Source organism: Pholis gunnellus, assembly GCF_910591455.1.
Source record: "Pholis gunnellus genome assembly, chromosome: 3".
NCBI classification, from domain to species: Eukaryota; Metazoa; Chordata; class Actinopteri; order Perciformes; family Pholidae; genus Pholis; species Pholis gunnellus.
This window is the reverse complement of record NC_136529.1, coordinates 18831911-18850415: the sequence shown is the minus strand read 5'-3', so window position 1 is coordinate 18850415 and position 18505 is coordinate 18831911. Positions and strand designations below refer to the sequence as shown.

Genomic DNA, 18505 nt, shown 5'->3' with positions numbered 1-18505 from the left:
CTAGCAACAGAGTCATGCTCTTGCTTGTGTGAGTGGGCATTAGACATTAAGTCATACACAGTATGTAGCTCTGATTCAACAGTTTATTTGTGGTTTTGTGTTATTGTTCGTTTAACAGTTGAGCTACATTAATCATCAACAATTTTGTCTATGCTGACAAAGAAGTATTCGGTCAGTTTCAAGGATTGGCTAATATCAAACTGATTCTTATTGACTGATCGCATTTATAAAACCAGCAGATTTACTTGTTTGTTAGTTTTTAGTTGTGCTAGCGATGTGGCTCTTTGTTTGAAAATGTTGGTCCAATAAATAATAAAAAAAAAATGTTGGTCCAAACTGAAATCTCATAAACTGTTGGATGGATTGCTATGATGTTTGTACAGGTACTCAAGGTCACCAGTGGATACAATCAATGATCTGGTCATTCCCTAATTTTTTTTTTTTTATAGAGCACAATCATCTGGTCAAAGTTTCAATTTGCACAATACTTTACGACCAAATACCCACCAAACTAATGGCACTCCCGTCAGCCTCAACTGTATCTTTTGTTTAATGCTTATTAGCATAATAGCTAACAGGCTAAACTAAGATAATGAAACTGCTAAATATTACCTTCTAAATATGAGCATGTAAGAGTCAGCATTGGCCAATCCAATGCATGAAAGCTTATGTTCCTGGTGGATTATTTTGTAAGTTATAGTTCGGGTGGCTGTTACTCAGGAGGAAGAGCTGGTCGTCCCACATCAGCGGTTCGATCCCTGACTCATCCAGTCCTTGGGCAAGGTACTAAACTCTAAATTGATGTTAGTTACTGTAAATTCCTGATGAGCAGATGGCACCTTGTAGGGCAGCCTCTGCCATAAGTGTGACTACAAAGCATAGACTGTATATAAAAGGGGGGCGTCACCATCACATGGACTGCCGTTTTGAAGTCTCAAGCATTTTGGCCGTCGCCATCTTGGTTTTTTGCACAAGACAAGAAAGGGTGGTTCCATGCTGAATAAGACATTTTAGGCAACCACAAAGGTTACAATTGAAACTGAAAACACACTGTGAAATGGTTGAAGTTGTAAGACGAAAACACGGTCCTGGTAGCAACCTGTCAATCACAAGGTAGCCTGTCCTAAAGCACTAAATGAACATCATGGTGTATTGAAGAAGACTTGAAACTAGCAATTAAGACCAAAACTCTTGTTTAAAATATGTACGGAGGCCCTAAATCAAGTGAGAAGTATTATCCCATAGACTTCTATACAAGCAGATGTCTTTTTGCTTTCAGAGGAGTGGCAACCTGATGGCCATTAGAAACAATGCAAGTTAAAGGCACTTCTGCATTGGCTTCACTTTTCAGAACCTGAGTTTACCCTCTGCTAGAAAGGCTCTATATAAATGCAAATTAATTTACTATTTACTTCTGCTGAAACTTTCCATAGTTTTTAAACTCCAGTCTCTCATTATTAACAGCTTTGGAGTGTGTTGCCATCTGATAACCCTTTAATAAACTTGATATCTGTCCAACGGGACTTCCTTGATAATATTTTACTGTCACACCAGTACCTCAAGCTACATGTCCCCATCATTGTTTTAACGCAGGGCTGGTTTTGGTCTGATTTCTTGCTTAGTCTTTTTGGAACAAAAGTGGCACAGAAACTGTCAGTACAATATTCTTTTATTATTTTTAGTAATGTAAGTCATTCTGATTTCCATTCTTTGAGTGTGCTGTGGTCCTGGGCAGTCATAACACACAGACAACTTGTCTAAGCAGGTCTGCAGTGAATGCATTCCCTCAGACACCATCCACCCCCCATCAGTCACAGCAGCACTAACTGGCCTTACAGTGACACAATACAGCATACAGAGGAAGTCATCAACTTGCCTCGGTCCACACATCCATCACTAGTTTCAATGTAAATTAGTGGACTTTTACTGCTATATGCTGTTTACATGCAAAACAATCCTAGAGGATCTGTTTTATGATAAAGTCATAAAAGGGTGTGACTACTCAGGATGCTCAGTCAACACAGTCATGGGTTGAAGGCCCCTAAGCTGTGAAACCTGTTTGTAACTCAACCTCCCATTCATAAGACCTCAGAGAGTTTTATACATGACACTGTGACTGTATCGCAATGACATGGAGGCTGTTTGTAGGCATTTGCATTTCAAAGCTTTCACCGAAACATGTTGTCTCATTGTAACTGTACTGAGTTGTATCTTAATATTCAGTTCAATGTTTGCATTCAAACAGGCATTTTTGGGGTCAAGCTGATTAAATGTGAACTATCTTAATATCCTAAAACAGAAGAGTATATAGAGATGTGTAGTCACCTTTTGTTATTGTTCCTACAGTGCCTAGCAATCAATTTCTTGCCATTACATACTTATTACCTCCATAACTCCCTTTATTGTGGTTGTGTGTGTGTGTGTGTGTGTGTGTGTGTGTGTGTGTGTGTGTGTGTGTGTGTGTGTGTGTGTGTGTGTGTGTGTGTGTGTGTGTGTGTGTGTGTGTGTGTGTGTAGCAGTGTCCTTTTTGTGAGAATTTCTGAAAGGTTTGCCAATTATTATTTAGTTTACTCATGTAAATATTGTGTAAAGGATCATGTTAAACAATAGTGCCTCTGCAGACTACTTGGCACATACGTACAGTACCTGCATACTTGCAAGCTTGAACAGATGAAAGAAAAGTAAGAATGTGTCATCAAACCACCGCACCCTTTTAGTCTCCAGGACGCCACCTATTTAATAGGAAATTATTAACTTGTACTCAAAAAACAAACTCTGCCAAGAGGAAGCAAAAGCTTTGCTGCTGACTGATTTTCAATACAGTAACACTTGATTGACACAATGTTAAGTCAAAGATAATTAAGGAACAAAGTATGACTTCTAAAGAAACGGCACGGTTGTTAGAGAGAAGAAGAGTGACAACCCTCTCCGCCCTGTCGGCCTTTTATCGTACTTGGTATGTGTGGCTGATTTCTTTGGAGGCACTGGAGGGGGGGCGTGGCAGAGGGTCATCAGTAAAATGGCAACACCTACGCTCATCAGCAAACACCTGCGTCCTGTGTGCCAGTGATCTTTCAAAAACCCTCATGGAGCTCAGTTGTTGGTTCTCTCTCTCCCCTGAGACACCAATTGAATGATTGGTTGATTATAATTTGTGTCGCTGCACCATACAACATTGCACTTACATACTTTTCCACTCATGCACTTACTTTACAATACTTACTGATTCCACATGCCACTGTTAGTTCTTCTCTTATTTTGTTTTTTATATTAATAAATAATTGGTTAGTTGGCTTAGTTGGTTGCATCTCCCTCTTTTGTCATGCTCTGTGGCCCAGTACCTGACAATTACGGTATGCAAGGGTTAGCATAGACATTTATACGCTTTTCTTTTTAACGTGTATTTCAACAAGGGAATAATTGAACCATGTTAAACTTCATCTAATAACCCACTGAAACTTGTTATAAAGTTTCTCCCCAAATAAAAAAATTGACTTTGATGATGCCTGACTTGAACACTAATTATTTGTGTTGAACATGGATCGGCGTGGACTAGGATTAAGACACAATGAAAAATATGCAATGCAATAGTAAAGCTCTGCAAGCTTCCCCAGAGAGGGTAATTCCCTTTATAATGAAAATGTTTTGGATGGATGGTCAAAAAATCAAGACGAGTACAATATCTTCATCCACACATTCATTTAGGGAGCTGACATCAAAGTGCACCCTGTTTATATAATATTTTCAGCAAGTATTTTGTTTGTGCAAATAATATAACTTTGTAACAACATATTTTAAAACATTTGAATTATACTTGGATTTTAGTCTAAAAAGGTAATAATGAAAATGAAAATCTTGCAAGGAAACAGCATTTTCTTTTATTTCAACTAAAATGTTTCTGCTGGACCAAAAGAATTCAGTCTGACACACCCAAACATTTTCCAGGGAAAGTAATGTGTGAGAAAACGAGAGAGAGATTGTTTGTGTTGTTTGTGCACACCCATAAGAACGTCCATCATTTTGACAACGGTGATTAAGTCTGCAGGACAGACCCACACCTCAAATATCTCACTATGAGTGTTTTGATGACAGATCACAAAATGACAGAAACACACCTTTTAATACAAGTTGAGCCGACAACACCCATGACCGCTTGTTCTCACCTCATTGTATTAATGCCACTTTTCGGCCATATATATAGAATATAAATAAATGTGTACCTCTATTGGAATAGGTGAGCAATTAGGAAGGAAAGCATAAGATCTTTAGTTGTGCAGATAAGCTTGTCTTTTATAATGACTCATTCGGATGGAACAAACAGGATTCCTCTTGCTATCTTGCCCAGAACAAGCAAAAAACAATCTAAAAGTAATATATTTAAAAACAACCAAAACCCAGACACAAAGACATAAATTCAAGAGTGAAAATTTCTTCAGAAGAGCTTTTAAGAATTTGTCTTATATTAGATTTAAATGAGTGCAAGATCGACAGAGAGGATTGGCGAAGGAAGCATGGTGCGTTAGAAGTTGTTGGATGATAAAGACAAAACAAAGACAGAGTCTGACAAAATGAGCTGAATATATGGCTTCAGTGAGCCTTTTTTTGTGAAGGGAGATGTGGATCTGAAAAAAAATAATCAGGTAACATGTTGAATTTAATGATAGCTTTCGATATACACTCACTCGCCACTTTATTAGCTACACCTGTACAACAACAACTCTGCCATAAATTCTATTTTTACAAAGCCTATACATGTTCTTTTTTGTTGAAATACATTTCTCTTGATACTGTCAGAGAGGTGATAATTTAACTTTTTGTTAATTATTGGAGTTGTAGTGGTTTTCTACTAAAGTGTGTCATTTTGAGCTTCTAATGTTTAAGACATCTTATACTATATTTTAGATTAACTTGAACTCTCAAATGCTACTATATTGTGAATTGTATTTGATGTAATCAATGCTTTATGTCTGTTGTTATTTCACTGGTGGTCCACCATATCCTGTACTTTATTTTATTGCATCTAAAATGCAATTTTCGTGTATAGCCTATAACCTAAAATGTCTCACTTCTTCATAATTCAACAGCGGTTTTGTTGTTGCATGCTTTGGTTTTAACACAAGAAAAGTGGCACACCTCAATCAGGCATCAACGATGGTAAACACTCTTCCTTACTACTGTTGATCCTCTATCTGTCAGCAGCCTACGCCCCAAGCCTGCAGAGGAATTCAGACCTGTTACTCAAGCATAGAACATAGCATCATTCACACCTCATTGTATTGCCCCTTTTTGTCATTTTGACACGAAGCATTTCGGCTGGAGTGTTTCTGTTGACATCAATCTGAGCTGAAACATATTTGACATTTCAAAGAGTAGACAGTTAACAGTAGTTTAATCCTGCTGCAAGCAGAAATTATTGACGACTACCCAAGAATAGGCCTTTGCACAGCAATACAATAGAAACAAATGTGTATCTCTATTTGAATAGGTATTATGCATAAGATCTTTTTTTTTTGTTGCGCATAAAGCTTCTTTGGATTCAGATCTCATCACAGCACAGAAACCGCCCTAATCAAAGTCACCAACGACCTCCTCCTCTCCTCAGATGACCACTCCCTCAACATCCTAATACTACTGGACCTCAGTGCAGCCTTTGAAACCATCCACCGCTTCATCCTCCCCTCCCGTCTTGAGTCCTCCCTCTTTATCACTGGCTCAGCCCTTTCCTGGTTCAAATCATACCTCTCCGACCGTCAACAGTTCATTGGCATCAATAAGTTCAACTCTAACACAGTCTCTCAAGGTGTCCCCCAAGGTTCGGTACTCAGCTCCCTCCTCTTCATGCCTCAAAGACTTAAACACCTGGATGCAAGCCAACTTTCTCAAACTCAACAGTGACAAATCGGAAATCCTCATTATCTGCTCCAAATCACGAAACAAATCCCACCACAACTTCTCCCTCTGCATTGATGGCACCACTGTTCCTGCATCCACACATATCCATAAGCTTGGTATCATTTTTGATCAAACCCTCTCCTTCAAACGCCACGTCAATCACAACACAAAGAACGCCTTCTTTCATCTAAAAAACATTGCCCATCTACGCCTCTCCGTCTTCCCTTCCTCAGCCGCTGAAACACTCATCCACGCCTTCATCACCTCTCGACTAGACTACTGCAACAGCATCCTGTACGGCACTTCCACCAAAATCATCAACAAACTACAATACATCCAAAACTCAGCTGCCCGTCTGCTCTCCTACACCAGAGATCACATCACCCCAGTCCTTCAAAACCTCCACTGGCTCCCCATACAGCAAAGAATACAGTTCAAGAATACAGCTCTTCACAACCTAGCCCCTACCTTAACTCTGGGACCTCCTGCACCGACACACTCCCACCTGCAACCTCAGATCCACCGACGCCAATCTCCTTACCCCCCTCTGTCCAAGCACCAAACCTGGGGGGACAGGGCCTTCTTCATTGCTGCCCCTCCCTCTGGACCTCTTGTTTCTTTCTTTACCATGCAAAGTGCCTTTGAGTCTCTTTTAAAGCGTTATACAAATAAAATGTATGTTTGCTATTAGTATCATTCTCTTTTATAATGACTCACTCAGACAGAACAAACAGGGTTATGCAACTTTGCCGCTGTTTTTTTTATCGTATCTGTTGAGTAAAAGGACTGTTGGTCTTAAAATGTGTGATTGGCACACTGTTGAGTTGTGACTCTAAGTAACTCTGTAAACATCTCCCGAGGTTGGATACCATCAATCATTTAGAGCTACACACCCTCGAGGCAGGGCAGCTTAGTTCTGTCAGATCATAACTTAGATACGTACACGTACCAACCAGACTGGTTGGTCCAGCTGTCAGGTTCCCCTGACTTAAGCAGTAATTTCATCAAAGGTTCCCATTTTCTCCCTCAAGAGATGCCCTGCTGTACCTGTCAATCAGTTTTAATGGAAGATTGAAAGGTCAAACAAAAGGTTGTTTGGAATTCTTGAGAGGTATGCAGCACTGAAGTTGTGAATAACATACCAGTTTGTACATACATACAAGGTTTGTCCCATTAACCTTCATTTGTTCGAATCATTTTTCCAAACCATTTTGTATCTGCTATGGCCAAAATAATCTGTATAACTGCATCTTGTCACCTGCAAGTTGCTATTAAGTACAGTGCGCAGGACAGACAGCACATGGCAGGATCATCACCAACCAGTACTCCTATGATGGAAAACATGGCCACAGGTTTTCTGTTTGTCAACTAGATTATTAATTCTTTTTTTACACAAAGTTAGTGAGCCTGCCAACTAAGGCAGGTTGCTCAAGTTGCATTGCTGCATTATGACATTTTACAATGCACTGTTACAACCTGGCAGTCTATTCAAGCTTTTGAAAATGCCCGGCTCTTCTCCCTCTGCCACTTCTCTTCCGCTCCATTATTGCTGCTAATCTTTAATCAGGACCAACCTTACTTGCATTAAATGCAAACATTTTTGGATGGTGAAGATAAAATGAAGACTGAAATTATGATTCAAACCTGTGTTACAGTCAGACAGAATGAGCTGAATATATGGCTTCAGTGATCCTTTTTATTGTGAAGGGAGATGTGGATCTGAAAATAGATAATCAGGGAACATGTTGAATTTAATAGCTTTGGATATACACTGACTGGCCACTTTATTGGGTACACCTGTACAACAACAACTCTGCCATACATTCTATTTTTACAATGCCTATACATGTTCTTTTTTTTTTTAAATGTCAAAGAGGTGATAATTTAACTTTTTGGTTCATTATTAGGGCTGTTGTGTCATATTGAGCTTCTAATATTTAAGTCAACATTTTACTTTATTTTAGATTAACTTTACGTCTCAAATGCTACTATATTGTGAATTTTATTTCATTCTTCAGAAAGCAACAGCTGTTGTAAAAAGAAAAGTGGTGCACCTCAACCAGGCATCCAGAACGTTAAATGCTCTTCCTTACTACAGATTTGTATCCTCTATCTGTCAGCAGCTTACGCCCCAAGCCTGCAGAGGAATTCAGACCTGTTGCTCGAGCTTAGAACATTTTTCATGCTTGAAAACACTTGTCAGTCTTGTACTTTTGACATCAACGTGTAAATCCTGCATGAGACACATTGACAAGAGGATAAAATGTATTGCCGCTGGTGTAGTTTTAATGCATTGAGACAATTAAATCTGACAGTTTACATGACTAAATCATAAAACCCTGGAAGGATATCAAACATTAATGGTTTTTTAACAAGTTAGTCATCATGTTTCTTCATTTGAATTTAGTAGAAAGTGAAAACTGATGTGTCTTGTTATTTGATGAGCTCACGGACTGCCTCACAGACAACTCACCTGTTCTTTTGTAATTACACTGTATGTGTGAGTGTTGTGGGCCAGGTCCTTGAATACAGATCTAAGCTAAGACATGAATGAAAATAGTAAGCATTATTAAAATAAAGCTCCTTAAACAATAGAAAATATATTATTATTAATAATATTGAACAAATAAAAGAGCAGATTAACAAAAAACATGCCAGTAAAGATAACCTCTATAAAGGACAAAGGGCTTAATGTTAAGTGTCCAACATCTGCCTGCAGGCAGTTGGATGAAGGGATAAGAAGAGCATTCCATTGATTTTCTTTTCTCATTGAGGTGTGTACTCTGGACTCTAACCTACTGCACAGGGATGTATTGTTTAGATTAAATTCTGAGGAATGAGGAATGTGATGCTCATAAATCAGTCACAGTAATGCAGCCAAGGTTCTTTCAATGTTCTTGTTTTATTGTTTCGGTGTTTATTTGTTATGTATGGCTTATTTTTTTTTATTCTGTACTTGCCACTTCGACAAAGGTTTTATTCATAAGTGCAGATTTGGAAATGGTGCAACCAGCGAACACCGAGGTGGGCTTTTGACAGGTTTAGTTCAACACAGTGACCTGCAGCATTGACAATTCTGCCTGCTCCAACAAGAACAGTGCACATTAGTTCAGCAGCACTGCAGAGAGGGGAAGGCTGTGTGATCAAGGTGTGTCATCTCTAGAGTAGTAGTAGAGTAGCTCCATGCCTCCTAGGGGCAGTTCGGACAACAACTTGAATGAATAAAGGTTGAAATGTGTTTAATAAATGCATTTTAATGAATGAAATAAGATTCTGGATCCAGCAATTGGTTTGTTTATATTGTAACCAGCAGACCTTCATGCAGAACCACCGGCAGCTGCAGCAGCATAGATAGGTCTGTGTTACAGACCAGTATGTTTGTGTAGCAGAAGCTGTCAGAGCAGATTCCTCTGCAGGGCAAACAGACCGGCTCCCAAAAGACACTCAAAGGTCTAAGTCAATAACATACAGATAAGAAGAAGTTAAGAGGTTACTGCAGGGTGTACACCTCATGCCAAACTATACATTTTTATTTGTACCATCGTAAAGCGAATCTGTGGACACCGATTGCAACCATGCATTTTATAGCCTTTGAACTAAATATTATTTCCATGGAATGATCAGTACTGTTCATCTGCTGACCATGAAGAGCAGCTCAAAGTTTGAATGGGATTGAGCAAATTGACTTCATTACACAAAATTAGTCAGAACTGCAATCTGAACAATGGCTTCGAGGTAATCTTTGCTTTTACTTGTAGAATCTACACTTTGCTTTTAATTACTCTTAATTTTGAGTTTGGACTAGTACTCTTTGTTCCACTACATTTATTGTCTCTGATAGCTGTAGTTACTTCAGTTACAATTTCTTGCTATGGCTTGGATGCAGCTCCTTCAACGTTGAAATACTGAAGACACATAGTAGCGTTTTTCAGAATTATTATTTCTACTTTTGATACCTTTAGTTTTGCACCCTTACTGTCTTAAAGCACAAGCTCACTGATTAACACATTATATCTTGTTTGTTTTATCCAAAAGTGTAAAAGAATTAGTATAATGTGCTGGACTTATTGATTGGAACTAAACTGAGCTATCTAGCCTTATATTTAACAGACACATTTTAACAGACACAGTTTTCCCCATTCTTAACTAAGCTAAAAAGCTGACTAAGCTAAGCTCAAAGCACTGCAACTTAAGAAAACATAAGTAAATGAAGAAAAAATCAGTTTGACAACATTTTGAAAGAAAGCATGGCAAAGTGAGAGAACACAAGCAAATACAGAAACATGCTACAAAAACAGAAAACAACTAGAAGGGTGCTTTCAGTAGAGTGCAGATCTCCATCAGGTGAGTCTGCAAGGACAACTGCTGTATTGTGCGACTGAATGAATTCAACCAACTCAATGGGAAACAGAGAAACATAAAAACACACCCGGTATGTGTTGCCATTGTTTGTGGCTCATGAAGCAAAGTTGTATCCGTTTTAACATTCTGATTGCATGATTCAGATATTATAGCAGATATTTGCTATTAATCAAGTGCTGATTAGAGGCCTATGAAATCAAATAATGGTAGCCTAAATATTATCTGAATCATGCAATCAGAATATTTGATCTTAAACGAAATGCAATAACGTTAGCTTATTTTTAGTTCATTTCTATTAAGTTAATCATGTCACGTGTATTCAAACACAATGAAATGCTTGCGCAATGTGGCACTCTCTGCAGTACGCAATGTGCACACATTCCCAGACAACAGCAACAACAAAAACACATCACAACAGTATATATTATAGAGTGATACAGTGAGGGCATTGCATTTGCGGTGCGTATGGGTGCGCCAACTGCTTAGCAACCTGACTGCTTGAGGTGAGAAGGAATGAGAACAAAGCGGGGTGGCTGGTGTCTTTGTAAATTATTTTGCCATTTTGCTCTGTGCCACACTGTGATGTTGCTTTTAGCTTGTGCATCATTTTGTATGAGTCCTTCTTTTAGCTCTGATGCCAACACATGCTCTATTTCCTTCAGTAAAAGCAGAGTCAGTATGAACCACCACAGATTTGAATACAGGCACAGTTTGTGTTTTGAGCAGGTGATTTTTAAGCACGATAATACTCGAGGTGGGGGTTTTCTTATTAGGTCATCTCTTACAGCTATTGCTGTGAACATATTTGTGTTCAGAGAATAATCTCCATTCTGCCTGAGTGTATGTCAGCAGCCACAGTTCTGTGAGGAGCGATGAACGGTGGGTGGTATTGTGGGATTTGTGCAGTTTTTTGTCTTAAACTTCATGAAAGGGCCTTGGGTGCGGCACCACCACCCAATTCATGTTCAAACCTGTTCTTCCAGGGCTGCAAAGGCCTCTTAAGTAAGCATTTGCTGAGTGAGAAAAATACCTTTTACCTCAAATAAATCACATGTTACTTTAGCCAACACACACACAGAGACTCTAGTCACAGTTTGCATGAATTGCTATTGCTATATTCCTTGATACAACTCTTGTCGTATTTTAATTAGACTGCATGTTGGATTCGTTTGTTTTGCATGTGCTTTGTTTGAACTTAACATTCATACTTTTTTACAGAAAGGTCCTAAAGGGGTTTGGACCATTTGCTGACATTTTAAAGGAATACATGACCCTCAATTTTGTGAAAGAGAAACCTGTGGAATTAGCCTGTACCAGGACTGAGGCAGGCGGGGACTCGTCAGAAAATTGTTTAGACTATCATATAAGATTTCATTTTTGAAAGCTGTTAAAAGTACAACTTACTTGTGTATGTGTGTGTAGGTGTGTGCGTATGTGAGTGTGTGCGTTTGTGTGTTTTTGTGTGTGTTGACACACCAGAATGTCCCTTCAGGACACTTTTAAATGTGTTTGCCAACACACTGTCTTTCATTGTGTCTTTAAGTGATTCTTTTAATATTTTTGTAAATATTCTCCTCATTTTGTGAGGTTTGTCATGTTGTAGTGCAACTACATCAAACTTACATGGAACCTTCCAATTCAACAAAACACACAAACACCATGTACAATATAATTTGAAGAACATTTATTGTCGGGCAAACAGGACTCCAGGTGTTGCCAACACTAGCACCAAAAAATGTTTTTTTGCGAAGCAGAAGTCATGAAAGCTTTTGTGACAGATTTTGAACTGTTTAACTACAGCAGGTTTAGCATAACAAGTCCAGCACGGCGATGGTTTATTTCCCCAAATTACTCCTATCAGCAGTATTGACGTGACAGCAGTGCTCAATCGAGATAAAAGAGCAGCAGACAAGATAGAGCAGCAGAGGAAAGCACATACAACAGCGCCACTTGCTGGCCAAACAAGTGTGGTGCAGTAATCTCTGAACCAGCGCAGTGGCGGGCTGCAGTTGACAGTAAATACAACCTGAACAAATACTCATCCAGTGTAACCTCTTCATTAAGGATATCTGTAGGTAAGTTGCTTACAGAAGAAACATTATTTGGTGAAGGCACATCAGTAAAGAATTGAATCTGTGTGCTTTTTCTTAACTTCCAAGACCAAAATCATTAATCATAAATCTGACAAAACAGGAATAAACACATCACTCCTCAGCCACAGCTTCAGCCTCCCCCTGCTCCTGCTCCTGCTCCTGCTCCTGCTCCTGCTCCTCCTTCTTCTCCACGGCCGCTGGCTCCTCGGTTGGTACCTGCTGGTTCTCCTCCTCCTCCTTCTTCTCCTCGGTCTTGACCACCACGGTTTCTGTCTTGGTGACTGTGGTGCTCTTCACTGTTGCGCCGCTGAGGGCGTCGACAGAACCGCTGCTGGCCCTGACTCCACCGAAGGAGCAGCTGACGTAGGAAGGTGTTCGAGAGCTCTCCAGGCCGTAGGCATTGTAGTTCATAGCTGCACATTCAGAAGTAAAATGCAATCATTAACACAGACATGCAGTTGTTGCGGAAAGGGATGTCAATGAGGAGATATTTGGATGAACACATATGTTTGTGTCTGCAAAGGTTTGGTAGGAGTGCTTCTTTTGCATTGAGAGCTTGCATGTGGTTTAAGTTATCATTTTACTTTTCACACACCCATCACATTGAAACACGATTTGCCGAACGTATATCATAAGTTTTGCAGGTGTAATGAAGTGATGTGTGGTTGAAAGTTGTGGAAAATATGTAAGATGTGATGTGGATGACCTGATGTCACCCTTTTAGATACCAGTATGCAATGTTGATGATTGTATAAAGAGTTTTGATGAGTAGTTTTAATAGTTTATTAATAGTTTTTCATGTGTTGTACTGTAACATGGCTAAACCACTTTAAATGTTTGCACCAAGGTAGAACATGAACTCACAAGTCTGCTTGGATATAGTGGTCTTGATTCCAGTTGCTAACCTGTAGAGAAAAAAGAAAAAGAAAGGAGCAAGAGGAATATCATGAGATATACACAACGATATTCATGCAAAAAGGTATTTCTCATCAGCTCCACAAGGTGGTGCTTTCACAGCAACATCTTACCTGTACTCCTCTCCTTCCAGCAGCTTCCTGTAGGTGGCAATCTCAATGTCCAGAGCCAGCTTCACATTCATTAGTTCCTGGTACTGGCGGACTTGAAGGGCCATGTCCTGCTTGGCTCTCTGGAGTGCTTCCTCCAGATCTCTGATGCGAAGTTTAGCGTCCTTCACTGCCAACTCACCACGCTCCTCAGCCTCTGCGATTTGAGCTTCCAAACCGTTTCGCTACGGAAAAGGCAGAGAGTGAAGTGTAGTTCAAACACCCTATAGTCTTAATAAGACCAAGGAGTTATCAAATCAAAGACATTAAAGACTAAATCATACTACAGTCAAATGTGTATAAAAACACAAAATTGAAATGTGTAGCTCTTACCTGTGATTTAACCATGTCAATTTCAGACTGCAGCCTCATTATCCTGCGGTTCATGTCAGCGATCTCAGCTTTGGTTGACTTCAGGTCATCACCATGTTTACCTGCTGACTGCTGCATCTCTGCATACTGGTACAGACAGGGACAAGTCAAGAGTGACACATCAAAATGCACCGGGTATGGTTTAGTTGTTGATGTTTGATTTTATCCACATTCTTAGGAAGGTTTTGTTTTGACATGAATAGTGGTCTCACCTTAGTCTGGTACCATGACTCAGCCTCGGCTCTGCTACGGTTGGCGATGTCTTCATACTGGGCACGCACTTCTGCAACGATGGCGTCCATGTCAAGGTTACGGCTGTTGTCCATCTCCACCACAACAGATGTGTCCTTGATCTGGCTCTGCAGCTCATGGATTTCCTACTCAGGATAATACAAAAAAACACGAGCAGAGAAAAAAATGGACATGGGACAACATGAAAATGCTCTTTGTTTTAAGGTGACATATGGCTAAATCAATGAATCATTTGTGTGCCACTGAAAAGTGAAATAAAGTCATTACTGTTTCATAGATCTGCCTCAAGAACTCAATCTCATCAGAGAGCCCATCCAGCTTGGCTTCCAGCTCCACTTTGATCATATAGGCTGCATCAGTGTCCTGCACAGAAAAGGCTACACTGAGAATATTCAGCGTTCCATGCGGCCCCGGCCTTTAGGTACAAATGACTATTGTGTGGGCTCGTTCTGCCCAAAAGCTTATTGCAGATTCAAGATCAAGAATATGTTGGACCTAAACTGACCTTCTTTATGAGGACAAAGCTGTTCTCACACTCATTGCGCTTGTTGATCTCATCCTCATACCTGGAAAAAAAAGATCAGAAAGAATTCAAATTATTTACAGAATTGTATTCTAATCTTTTCAGTCTCCTTATCTGATCCACATGTAGCACATCTATGTATATGCACAAGGTGAAAAAAGGTTTAATCTGCATTTACTAAAACCTGCAATAACAGTAGTTGTCCCTTGGGGGTAGCTTAAACAAGCTGTAAACTCAGACACTCAAACACTCAGGATATGAAGAGCAACAATATAATTAATTAGGAGTGATTCTGATCACCTGATGAATCACTTCATAGCTCTCCTTTTAGCTCTGGTCACTGCTGAGGGAATTATCTCTTTATCTGCTATATGCTCCATGTTAACCAGCTAGCGGCTAATTTAGTTTTGTCGTTTGATGCTGGGAAGTTTGCGTACAGTGAGTTTCTATAGGTTCTTCGCTGAAAACTGCTGCAGAAAATGTCACTGATGAAAGCGGCGAGAGTAAATTAAGCCATAAAGTTGCGGAATCAAAGCAAAGAACTGAAAAACACTAAAATTCTCGGTCAAGCTGAGAGGTACACATTTCACAAGTATTTTTTTCCAAATAATTTTGTCTTGGAATAGAAAAAAAATACATATAACAGTTTTGATTAGTGCAGTTTCAAAAGAAAAATGGAATCAAATAGATGTGGTTTCCTCCAAAGCTAAAGGAACAGATGGAAACAAGTTGAAAGAAAACAATTTGAGTGAGTGTACAGATAGTTGTTTGTTAAAAACATCTGCCTGCTGCGACCGAAAAGAGAGCTGTGAGTGTGGGGTGTGTCTGGGGTGTGTCACGATGAGCAGCTACTGTACTGTACAAGTAGTCATTCAATCCATTGTTAACAATATTGATTATAGCCACATTAAGGAAAAGTGTAACACTGAAGGTTGAAATCCTCTACCCCACTCACTTGTTTTTGAAGTCCTCAACCAGGCCCGTCATGTGATGCAGGTCGGACTCAAGTTTGAATTTTTCGTGACCTAAGTTGTCTAGCTGCTTACGCAGGTTGGCAATGTAGGCTTCGAACATGGCATCCACGTTTGAGCGAGACGTGGTCTGTTCCTGCACAAGTTTCCACTTGGTCTCGAGCATTTTGTTCTGCTGTTCTAGAAAGCGTACCTGCAGACAGACGACAATGAATGATCAATAAAGAAGAGGTAAATATTCAGAAATGACTTGTCTTGATGGTTAAATAATGGGGAGCTGGTAATGCACTACTTGTTTTCTAACGGCAAAACAAAATACATAACTTTGTATAACGTATTAATGTACAGCGATCACGTGTGTGTGTGTGTGGACAGAGAAAGAATGCATGTAAAAAGAAGGTGGGCAATACATGTGAATGGATTCACTTTGTTGTTTACTGATGGACAAAGAACCACATAAAGTTTGACTGAATAAAAATGACTAATTGAGCTTCTCTCTAAATGTCACATCAATTAGTCCTCACTCACTTCTCACCCATGGTGCCACTTTTCGACACAAAGAGGCACTGTGTCCCAGTTTCCCATTTACAACTCTGCTATTGAGCGTCTAGTGCAGGGTGGGGTCCCGCTACCACTTGGCAAACATGATGAGAGACACAGAGGTCTGCGTGAGTGTGTGCAATATCACGATGGTATGCAAGCTTTGTTTTACAATGTGAATAATTAGTTTCAGCGTGATTGATTTACAGCTTAACTTCTATGCTCCCGAAACAAGAATGTCTCAATGAGCGATTAAAGAATCTGCTCAATCTCAGGGGGTTAAGATTGCCCACCTCTGTTAAAATAACTAATAATCATATATATATATATATATATATACTGTATATATACATATAATCATATATAATCAGTAAACAAATGTATAGTGAGTGCATAACAAGGATTTATGCTACTTTCAAGAAAATTGCTTTAAATTATACAGCCTCATTAAGAGGGCATTATTGAGATAACTGATGGTGTTCTGTTGAAATGTCTTTCTTCAGTGATCTACTTCACTCGATAAGCTTCTCTCTCGGCCACGCCCACTCTTTTTTTCTTCTGTAAGTGTTTGTACAGGCTGTACAAACACTATTATTCAGTAAGTTTAATTTAAAAATAACACAACAAATATGACTTTGCAAAAGAGCACACCTGGCATTATTTTCACAACCACTAAATCTCTTTTTATTCAGGATATTGCTCATATTGGAATGCACCCCTTCAAGCTAAATTTGTTCTGCACTTCATCCCAGCCCAATGCACTCTGTGTCCAGGTTGATCCTCTTATTAAAGCCCTATGATCTCACCTGAGAGTGAAAACATGTGAGGAAGCTATGGCATTACTCCAAACAGTTGGTATCCTCCACATCACCACACATGGCTTTTAGCAGACGTTATTTTGTTACACAGTTTTCACTGGATGATAAATCAGGCCTCTTTCACGTTGAGCTATTTCTGCTTGCAATACACTGATTTCCTCAGAAGTTCATGAGTTTTTTTTCTACTCTGTGTGGAATTTAATAGCTTTATCCAAACAGTCCAAAACCCTAGAAAGCGACAAACTGTATGTGCCGTTTATTGCTATTGTTGCAAGGACAATGGTGTTTATCTTTAATATATCATCTCAGTCCTGAGCTGACTGACCTTGTCAATGAAGGAAGCAAAGCGGTTGTTGAGGTTCTTGATCTGCTCCTTCTCCTGGGTGCGCACCACCTGGATGTTGGGGTCAATCTCCAGGTTCAGGGGGGCCAGCAGGCTCCTGTTCACAGTCACTGCAGTGATGGGGGCCACCACTTCATTGGCCATTCCACCTCCCATACCGCCACCGAAGCCCATGTAGCCAAACTCTACTCCACCGCCTCTTTGTGCAGACCCCCCGGCAATATACCCACCGGCCACTTTAAACCCCCCAGCGCCCGCAGCAGCACCACTGCTGCCCAATCCCCCATAGGAGCTGCGGGCAGCGTAGCTCTGCCTGCCAGCACCCTGACCACCGTAGCCGGAGAAGGAGCGGCTGCTGTAGCCCTGGGATGGGCACCCGGAGGTGGACCGAGTGGAGTAGGTGGTGGTCTTCATGGCTCTCATAGACATGGTCACAGAGGGAGTCTGAAGCAATGAGGTGGCGTGAGAGGAGAGACTCTGCAGAGGGAAGGAGAGCCAGGCAGATAGACCCTCCCTGATCCCCAGTGCTATTTATCGGAGCAGGGGAGGGACCCAGCTGAGGTGCGATTGGCTGGTGTCCTCGGCAGGGGAGTGAAGGATGAGGGAATGTTAGGGAAGAAAATCTCATTTGTAGTGTGTTGGAGAGAGCACAAGAATGACATAATAGTCACTATGCCAGTTTCTATAAAGCTACTGCAGAAAGACCTTTTTATATCAAACTGAAAACATTGTAGTCACGTAACAAACACTGCCAACCTATTTTTGATTCATGAAATTATACTGTACTGTCCTGTACATGTTAGTTGTATCATCTGTACAAAACCACACGAACACACACACACACACATATACAGACTCATGCAATCAAACCCTGGGTATAATGAACAGGCACATCATTTTATGACCTCCTCTTTACTTTACAACAGTTCTCATGGATGTGACATATTGCAAAGTAAATTGTGGGTGTCCAGTGTGATGTGCTTTGTGGGCTATGTGTATGTCTCATAATTGTGGGAGAACCAGATTTACCCACTGAATATATTCCACTATCTATATGTGTAAAGTGTTTTTGAGCAGACTTGTTGCATCCAATTCTTGCAAGAAACATTTATTACTTTAACAGAAGATAATGAAATCGAAAAAGGTTAACCATAGACTTTTACAGGTTCCATCTCAAACTTCAAAGTGAAAAAGCTTGTGTCTAAGCCTGTGTGCTAAGGTGCAGCTGGATGTTTCCACTATCAGCTGTGATCGATGGACAGGCAACACACACAC

At 40.1% G+C, this 18505-nt stretch overlaps 1 protein-coding gene across 1 annotated transcript; it reads right to left on the bottom strand.

Annotated features, from left to right (window-relative positions):
* Positions 1-11933: 11933 nt before the first annotated feature.
* Positions 11934-17679, bottom strand: LOC306693868 (keratin, type II cytoskeletal 8-like). Its single transcript, XM_079156526.1, has 9 exons — positions 17213-17679; positions 15514-15722; positions 14541-14601; positions 14303-14398; positions 13996-14160; positions 13745-13870; positions 13376-13596; positions 13212-13252; positions 11934-12760 (listed from the first exon to the last, which is right to left on the bottom strand). The coding sequence occupies exons 1-9, from the start codon at positions 17657-17659 to the stop codon at positions 12459-12461; spliced, it is 1668 nt and encodes a 555-aa protein (XP_079012652.1). The 5' UTR covers positions 17660-17679; the 3' UTR covers positions 11934-12458.
* Between the last annotated feature and the right edge of the window lie 826 nt (positions 17680-18505).